The sequence below is a fragment of the Colossoma macropomum genome, unplaced genomic scaffold, assembly GCF_904425465.1.
Source record: "Colossoma macropomum unplaced genomic scaffold, Colossoma_macropomum, whole genome shotgun sequence".
NCBI lineage: Eukaryota > Metazoa > Chordata > Actinopteri > Characiformes > Serrasalmidae > Colossoma > Colossoma macropomum.
Genome location: NW_023494800.1, coordinates 17,947,874 through 17,958,042, shown reverse-complemented (window position 1 = coordinate 17,958,042; position 10,169 = coordinate 17,947,874). Strand labels below are relative to the sequence as shown.

General features: G+C 39.2%; 1 protein-coding gene across 1 annotated transcript; it reads left to right on the top strand.

Annotated features, from left to right (window-relative positions):
* The first annotated feature begins 237 nt into the window (after positions 1-237).
* rhogb (ras homolog family member Gb) lies at positions 238-9,634 on the top strand. The gene is made up of 2 exons (XM_036588182.1): positions 238-604; positions 5,241-9,634. The coding sequence occupies exon 2, from the start codon at positions 5,277-5,279 to the stop codon at positions 5,850-5,852; it is 576 nt and encodes a 191-aa protein (XP_036444075.1). The 5' UTR covers positions 238-604; positions 5,241-5,276; the 3' UTR covers positions 5,853-9,634.
* The last annotated feature ends 535 nt before the right edge of the window (positions 9,635-10,169 follow it).

Genomic DNA, 10,169 nt, shown 5'->3' with positions numbered 1-10,169 from the left:
GCCATTAAAGGATCCAGCCGTCTGGTTCCTATAAGCGTCGCTGTGAACGAATCCGACTCGGTTTGTCCAGACTGGCTCCTTTCACATCAGATCGCTCTGAGTCTGAATGTCTTTCTTTACATCTAAATAATTTCATTATGCGGTACATTTTATAAAGAAAAAACGGTGGAGTTCCCCTTTAAACTGGCGCTGTTTTAGTCGCACATTTTTAGCGCCATAAAACCGGAATATATACACACAGCGGCGTTGACAGGAAAGCGGCTCTTCAGCGGGAGCTCACCGTGAGAATGCTCGTGCGGTCCTGTGATAAACATAATGGAGCTCTGTCATGAGGCTCGTGCGTAGGCCAAACAGTATGAACCCAAAACGCGGCGGGAATTCCCTTCACTCGACACACTTTTGTACGCCCACATGGACATTTTCATAGCCTCACTTCAACAAACTTCCTCAAATATGCCGTTAAGCCATACTTCCTCTCTTAGCGGTGCACTCACTTCCTACATAGTTCAATAACCACATCCACAGCGCAGAGAGGCTGACTGTGTTTTCGGAGGGATCCGCTACTCGCGTTCGGAAATACGAGTCTACAGAAAGAGCATGTTCGGTAAGACTGACTTCTTTATGCACGGTCGTCGTGTAATGAGTTCCTTCATTTTACTTGTGGCGAGCATCTTGACGTGTTTTAGGTCCGGGCGTTGACTCTCCTGTGTCAGTCCGTTTACCAGAGCAGGAGGGCAGCTGTGTGCACGTAAAGCGCCGAGAGGGGCTACAGCTGTTGTTCATTTATTTATTTATTTTGGTTGATTTACCTTTACTTGATATCGTACTGTCTCCACAATTCTTCCCCCGAGACTTTATCAACAGATTTGGTTTCGTTAAAGTGGTCGGTCCATAGAGAAGCTGCTGCCACTCCCAGACACTAACGCACGGGTTTCCGATTTCGCGATGAGGACCTATAATGACCTGTCATCAGCTCCGAGATTAACAGTTAAAGCCCGCTGTTTGATACCTCCGCATACTCAGATTTCTGTTTTTGTAGTGAACGTTTCGCACAAGTGGACTAAACTGTTATACTACCAGGACATTCATTTCAGGGGTAAACTAGTCAGCATCAGGTCACAGTTTATGATACTGAAGTGTCTGAATGGATTCCTATCTGAGACAAACAGCACAGACCTAAGTTGGTTGATGCTAGTGCTGGTTGAGCTGGCCACCCAGCATGGCTATGTTGGTTGACCAGCATACCAGCATCCAAAATACAACATATGCTGGTTTTGGTGGTCATCAGCATAAGAACTTCCGTTGATGCTGTCCAGCATACCTGCATCCAAAACATAACGTCTGCTGGTGCCCAGCTATTCTGGTTTTCTCTATGAGACAAAACAGACACTGTCTATTCCACAAGGAAAAGTGGAACCATCCACATCCTCATTCTCAAAGTTGCAGTATGTGTTTCGCTGTCACAACTTTGTGAAGTCCATTCAGCTGTTCACATTCACTTCTCTCAACTGAAGCAGGCCGACTATGCCCTGTTTTACAAGCACAGTGATCTGCTTTGGTTCTCCACAATACAGTACTTATGAGAGCGACTGGCCGACTGTGTGAACTAATCTGAGGAGAATGAACCTTTCTAAAAGAACATTCTTTACTCAGCAGTTTATAACACCAGAGGGCTTGTGATACTAAAAGGAGTTCCTGATTAAGGCTTCCTCTTAACATACGCCCTAACTTAGCCCTTCAGCAATTACAAAACAATGGGCTAACTGCAAGTGGAGCTCATGGGTATACAGTCAAATGGTGCATGTTGAAATGCAGACAGGTGGTGTCTTTACATAAGTTTGGTCACTTTAATTTGGAAGAAATTTGTGGCAATAACATGTTTACACATAGTTAATTCACTCAAGACACAATTCACTGGTAACTAAGTGAAAGAACCAATACTTATTTAGTCACTACACTAGTGTTTTAGCCATCATACTGCATTCTTCCTTTTACTGGAATAACTCTGACCTGCTACATCATATTTTCCTCAATGCATTTGCTGTCTTTTACATGTTCCCCCAAAATGCACAGATAAGTTCGGTTTGACACACCAGCTTTCCATAAACCATTTGAGTAAACTCAGCATGTGGGTTGTAGTGAAGAAGTGGTTAAGGACATACGGTATAGCAGACACTTCCAGTTTTTATTTCTTTTCAAAAGCAAGTACGTCTGCTTTAGTTCTCGTTTCTCTTTTCAGATTAATGCTGTATAGCATAGCTTAACATGTGGCCACAGTTTAACACACCCAAGACTTTCAACTGAGCTCATTAACAGTTTAACACCTAAAACCATATGTTTCATTAAATGTCATTTGAGTTTTAGACTATTAGATTTCACTGTTCACAGTCATTATTGTTTTCTCTTTCCTCTCATTTGTCATACAGATCTTGCTAACATGCAGCTTTATTTTGACAGCAAGTATTGTCTCAATGGTGACATCATTAGTAACATTTCCTGTAACTAAGTAGCACTGAACAAAATATGTGAACATAAAATATGCCCCAAACTTATCACACCTATTTTTTTTAAACAAGTTCGCTATAGTCAAAACATTTTTTGGTAGATTGAACTTCTCGCAACATTGTTTATATTTTAATCAGTGTTCCTGTCACACCCTCTTCTCAAGGCTCATATTATCACTCTTGCCTTCAGGCTCAGCAGGCCGATGCAGCTCTGGCCAGTAGAGAGTGAGTGACAGGAGAAGATAGAGGTTCAGGCTGTCTAACAGTGTTGTTTGGCTAAGCTCTTGGCTTGCTAACTCCACTGGCTAACGCCTTACAGAAAAGGGCTGGGCCCTGAACTGCACTCTCTCCCCCCCTGCGTCCCTGGAGATTGGGCAGAGACAGTCTTGCTTCATTCTCCCGTGGTCAATTATCTGCTGGACTCCGGCATGCAGAAAAAGAAAGAAAGAAAGAAAGAGTGAAAAAACAGGGCAGGAGAGACAGAAAGATGTTGTTCTTACCTCTTGAGCAGTGTGCTGAACTTTAAGCTACTGTAACCCCAAACTAAGTAAGATTCTTCCGTGACTGTGCACTGAAAACTGTGATAAAACATATTACATCAGCATAGCTAATGGCAAAAGCAAGGTTTTATAAGATAAAATTGTGACCCAGGAGGATAAGCAGCTTAGGCAATGTGTGTGTGTGTTGATGTTATATCTATATCTATGTATATGTTATTAATGTGGAAAAGAAGTACATATTTCAATGAAGTAACTTCAATACATTACATTTTTCATTGTATAAATAAGACAAGCAAGAAGCAAAACAAAAAACAAAAAACATAGAGATTGAACATATAGAAAAAATGGCTTTAGGGTAGTTTAATAAAACAGAAGTGCTCATTATTTTAAGTTCATCTTAAATGAGCTAGCCATTTGCTGTCCCTGTACTGACCTATCCTTTGTGCTGGACACATCTAAAGCTTTTCTCCAAGGCTTTTCAACATAAAAATTCCACTTCCTCTTTTTAATCTGTACTTTCTACAAAGTTAATGCAGCTCCAAACACTTTTATAAAGTGCACTTGGTACGTCTTTAAACATTGCCTCTAACCTACTCTTGTTCTTCAAACATTTGTGATGTGTAAGTGTTATCTATGACTCTGTGTTACTTCCCCCTGAATATCAGTCAAACAGTACTGAAGGAGATTCTGTGAAACTGTGCTTTTGCACTGTGGTTTCACAAACACAGCTCTAGCAGAGAATTTGGCTCTAATAAGGGACAACGACAATGCATATTTCTGAATTGGAAGACTGTTATGATGTGCTGACCATTATTTTCATACATGCTGTTTGAATTTCTGCTATTAGAGTTTGTGATAGTAAAATAAAAGGCTGCATAAGGGGAAGTGAGAGGAACTGGTTGAATCAAACCATATATTCAAAACATTGTTTCATGAAAAGACAAATGACATCAATGCCAAAACCATTTGCATGAACACAAATATTAAGTTTACCATTACCTTTCCCTGTTGCTACCCAGCCGGTCACTCTGATACAAGAAATACAAGAAATCTCCCGCTTGTCTGCCTGTTAATCCATTCATTCATTCATTTGGTTGTTCGTCCACATGCAGATCTAGCCACGGAAGCAGACCACTCAGCACTCATTTCTCTATGCCTAAAGTGCTGTCCAAGTTGGCCATTTCATTTGGCAAAGACAACACAGAAAGTTATCTGAACCCCCCCTCTCATCAAATGAGAGAATAATATATATATATATATATATATATATATATATATATATATTACTTTTATTTCTTCTTTTTCTTTTAAAATTGTATTTTGATGTTTTTTAGTAACAAAATATAGTGTAATGTTGTTAAATAAATTTTAAAAACTTGTTTTGAACCTATCACTCGTAAAAAAGATGGTTCTTCAAAGGTTCTTAAATAAAGAAAATGGTTCTATATAGAATTCAAAGAACCATTTGCATGATTAAAGGATTCTTTGCATTGTGAAAGTGTTCTTCAGATTGTTGGAAAATGTGCTGTAGATGGTTCTTCATAGAACTTTTTGAGAAAGGTTCTATATAGCACAAAAAGTGTTCTGCTACTGTGAAGATGTCCTGCTTGTAACAATAGCAGAACCCCTGTTGGTACCATATAGAAGCCTTTTCAAAAAGTTCTATGAAGAACTATCTACAGCATATTCTCCATTAATCTTTAGAACCATTTCACAATGCAGAGAAACCCTTAATCATGCAAATGGTTCTTTGAGTGTTGATGGTTCTATATAGAATATTTTTTTTTTACCAAAGAACCCTTGAAGAACACATCTTTTTAAGAGTGTGCCTTCTCTATTTGTATATCGTTTTGGCTTTTTTTGCCCCCTGGCCCAAAACAAGCATTACACTTTAGCCCCCCAAGGCAAAAAAGCTTGAGCACCCCCATTTACTTACTCTGTTATTGTCTTCATTTCTCACCTTACTTTACCAGTATTGCTTTTAAGCCATGAACAATTACTCAATTTCACAAACTCATGAAACAGATGTGCCTTGTGCTGTTTCTTGTCTCATCACGTGATTTGTTCTTTTACAGCACAATTAAACAATACAAGCCAAATTTCCCCAATATGTCCTTTAGTATATTGAAGTCTGTCAGAATGACCATGTGTACCATAAACATGTTACTGAACATAACCCTACTGGTGGTTTCTCTCTGAGAGTAATATGTTGTGGTCCTCTTCTTCCCTCTGTCAGATTGCTGAAGATTAAAGTGCTCCGTCCCCTCCCAGCATGCAGAGCATTAAGTGTGTGGTGGTGGGCGATGGTGCGGTGGGAAAGACCTGCCTGCTCATCTCTTACACCACCGGAGCCTTCCCCAAAGAGTACATCCCCACCGTCTTCGACAACTACAGCTCGCAGGTGACCGTGGATGGCCGGGCCATCAGCCTCAACCTGTGGGACACGGCGGGTCAAGAGGAATACGACCGCCTGCGCACACTCTCCTACCCGCAGACCAACGTCTTCGTGATCTGCTTCTCCATCTCCAGCCCGCCCTCCTATGAGAATGTCAAGCACAAATGGCATCCTGAGGTCACGCACCACTGCCCCAATGTGCCCATCCTGTTAGTGGGCACCAAGAGTGACCTCCGTAACGACCCGGAGCTGCAGAAGAAGCTGAAGGAGCAGAACCAGGCACCCATCACAGGGCAGCAGGGCCAGGCGCTGGCCCGCCAGATCCACGCCATCAAATACATGGAGTGCTCAGCGCTCAACCAGGATGGCATCAAGGACGTGTTCGCCGAGGCCGTTCGCGCCTTCCTCAACCCCCAGCCTGCTGTGTCTAAAAAACCCTGCGTACTCCTCTGAGAATAGAGAGAGAGAGAGAGAGAGAGAGAGAGAGTATAGCCTTATTTTGAATTACACAGAGATTTATATGCTAATGTTATAATAGGAAATGTAAGCCGAATCTAAAAGAATCGAAGTCCTGTGAAAACACAGAAACATATCGCCGCTGTTGTAAGAAAACCTTGTCTCCTTGAAATGGTAACTTTATAGGACAATGTTCTTAAGACAGTGTTCTTAAAGAAACAATTTGGAGGAAGATCTAATTCGCACAATTTTTCCACTCCCAAAATGTAGTCGAGCAGCCAAGTTTGGTGTTCAGCTTTTGTTTCTTTAGTTTAGAACTGGAGCTACGAGATTACGAGGCTAACATTGCTAACAAAACTACAAGTCAATAGACACCCAAATCTTTTCTGTAAATACATGCCCAAAACTTCCCTAAACTCATATAAACTGCATCCAGGTCTTAAGTAAGGTCAGGCAGACTGTCAGTGTGGTGTAGGGTACAGTATGACTTACTGTGAACTATAAAAATGGATGCATTTGTGGAAATGAGTTGGGTGTCTGTTGACTTCTAGTGTTTGTTAGTAATGTTAGCTCTAGTTCCAAACTAAAGAAGCAAAATTTGGACACCAAACATGTCTTGGCTGATCGTCTACATCTGGGGTAAGTGGAAATTTGTCAAAATTAGATTTTTGATAATTCCTTCAATTTAGCATCTGTATATATAGCCAGTAGAGCTCAGGACATTTTATTCCAAGTAATTTTGGGCCATTTCTATTTACCCACTTCTCATGTAATGTTTCTGCAATATAAAGGGCAGCTGGTGTTTTCAATGGTTTAAAAATAAAAAAACAAAACAAATAATATGTAGTTACGAAGTTTCCTTCTAACAGCGACGATATACTGTAGAAATGGAGTAAACTAGCAAGGCAAGAGAAATGTACTCTTTAAGTGAAAATGGCAATAAATACTGTACCCCCAAAGACACGAACTGATAAACAAATAGATAGATAGACAGACAGACAGACAGACAGACAGATAGATGGATAGAACAGTACATGCCAAATGTGAAGGCAATTTGAATCACATTCTTTGACAGTCTCTTTTAATGGAATACAGAATAATATTGTGACATCTATGATTTAGCTGTAGATACCTGTGGATTTCATGACCTCATGAAATAGCCGTGTGCCTTGTTTTGAAACATATCTGAGAAATACATACTCCTTCAAAATAAATAAAATAACATTTATAAAGTGCAGGTTCGAGCAGCTTTAATGAATGAAGTCCCATTAATCCTATGCGGTTTATTGATTTTTATCAAAGAGGCATCTGAGATTGTACTTAGTTTAGTCTAATATTTATGACAAAGTTTTTACGTGCCTCAAGTGTTTGTTCAGCTCTGGGGTTACATCCCTAGCAGAGCAGGCTTCCAGTGCATTCATTGTCTGTGGTCATTTAACTTCTGCTGGAGATAGACGTCAGATTTCAGCAAGTCTGTAAGTACGTCAGTGGCTTTAGCAATTTCTGGTTGGAACCTGCAGTTTTGCATTAACCACACTACTTCCTTATGGTGGGGGAAACAGCATCTTGGCAGCCCATTCAGGAAGCAGAGGCTCCAGCATGCATCACACTCCATTCTACACACTCACTGTTTCCCCACAAGTCTGGGTGGAGCTTAGCTGTGAAGCAGCTAGAATTAGAAAAGCTCTCTCGTTTTCAGATCTTGACTGATTTGGAATTAGCTCACAGTATCACTGCAGGCTAATCGAGGCCACACTTGTGCGTCCTAAGGTAGTTTTATTTATTTAACAATGCTTTAAAAACCCTGAGAAACTTTATTACCTGTTCACTCATAAAATAAAGGTTCCTAAATGGTTCATGGCTTGGATGCATGGCTTAAAAACATTAATATAACATAACTTTTATATTGTATGGAGGTTCTTTGCACTCATACATCTCATTTACTAAAATGGTTCTTCAAGAGCTATGCCAAAAGGAACTAGAAGTTATTTCATGGCATCACTGCAAAGAACCCCTTTTTGGGACCTTTATTTTTAAGAGTGTTTGTGAACTGATGTGGGAAGGTTTTTGAGTCCATTATATATGAACAGTAATGATATAAATTAGAGGTGGGCAATATGATGATATTTATAGTTAGAAATCATATCACATAATGCTTTTTCCAAGCATATTGTCAATATTGTTAGTAAATTGTTTAATTGTTTAAATGTTTAATTGAATTTAGAGCAGTGTGAGATGTTGAATAACAATCACTCTATACAGTTTTAGATGTGAAGTGTTTTCCTGTGGCACCTTTTTTTTTGTCTGTTTCAACTCATCAAACCTCAGAAAAACTAAATATCACGATGGATGTTATGTATCAAGAAAATGTCAACTTGTCAACTGTGATGTTATGTTTTTTTGCCATATTGCCCACCTCTTCTTTAAATGCAGTGTTTAAGCATGTTTCATCAAGTTACTGACAAATGTTCACTGCTTGAGCTGTGTCTATGAATTTGAAGCTACAAACATGTCTCCAAATCAACTTTTCAGCAAATGAAGTGGCAGGCTTCTTCTAAAAATGAGTGTACTTTTTGTGGACGGACAAAATAAAGCTCTGAGTGACTTGCAGAATAGCCATTATTTGCAGAATTGAAAAATCCTAAGAACATGCCAGCATGACTTTGTGAATTTTGATTGAATAGTTTGAGCTGAATCTGATAATATTACATCAGATTCTGTATCTGCCTCTGACTCTACATTTAATGGATGAATATCTTGCCTTTGAAACGGTGTATAGAAGACAGAGTGCACGCCACTGTTTGTTTAACATTTCAAAGCATGAAGTAAATAATAGAACTCATACCGAGAGAATTCCACTTAACTAGAGTGGCCCTTTAGCAGCTGTTTTTCTCTGGCTTATTTTTATATGCTTGTTGTTTTGTTAATCTGTTTATTTACATTGCTAAGGTACCATGCTCAAATGAATCGATTTTTTTAGCTGATCGAAATATGTCATGGTGTCAAATGCAGTAAGAATGTACAATGGTGATTGTCCTTTAGACACTGAACCAATATTAGACACTGCGTCCAATATTAGGTGAAATTCAATGTCTGGGAAATTATGCATAACTGAAACATATTTAGAATACCTACGTGTACATGTAAAGAAGATGCAAGTTGAAAGCATGCGCAAGGGTGAATCTGCTCTATATAATGCATTTACATAGTTATTTCCTGAATTTTTAGTTGTTGTATGCTTAATACATGTTGCCCAACCCAGACACAATAAGGTTTTACATCATTGTAATTGCTCCCGAATGTATGGAGCACTGAAGACAAAAGGCCCTCAGTCCGTGAAGCCGGACACAGAACAAACTTGTGTCACTGATAAACAATCCAGCCTTAGCAGCTAAGAAAAGCTCGTCTTTTCCTCAGGCAGTGACCACGGCATGTTGTGGTGTTCCATGGGAAGTAATCCTCCTCCTGGAAACAGAGCAGGGAAGGGTTTACGTTTCCACACACTTCCGCCCCGATCCGCTCACCCTCCACAACAACTCCACGCCTGGCCTGCCTCAACTGCAATGCCTATACAACTTACTCTGATCATTTATATTACCAAAGTATGCCACGTCAGAGGCACTTTTGTCATTTTAACTCTCATTTCCCCCATCGTCTGTTGAAGCTTTAATGTGAATTACATGTACAGTGTTTAACTGTTTGTAATTTATTCACCTTAATTTTTGATGAATTCCTGTTTAAAATGTCTTTTAATGCAAATAAATTGAACACGGCTTTGATATCATGCCTTGTAAAATGAAGGCCACACTGAATTCACTGTCGCCACAGACTGTAACCTTCTCAATAATATTATTTAATTGACTTTGATTTTGTGAATATGTTCATTTAACTACTTGCCCAGTTTTAATTGCAGTTATCATCTAATACCTGGTTTGGCTAAAACAGTACTTTGGTACATTAAATAAGGTGTGCTGCTGGTGGATTTGAACAGTGGATGTAGGCATTGAGGAGAGATCTGGAACCAAACCTGTGTTTTTCTAACTATCACGAACGATATCAATTATATCAACTACTTTTTAGAACATATTTTTCTAATGGCTATGTTTATGTGTATGTATTCTAATGTTATACAGTGTTCTACTGGCAAAAATTGATTTAAAATATGTATACGATTTTTTCAATGGTGACAATACATATATAAACAGAAGAAAACAGACTACAGTGTATTAAAGCATAAAAAATACAGAATTTAGTAACTGTTTACAGTTAGTAACTGTAACAAACAGTTTCTTGCATGAATGACTATGAAGTGTG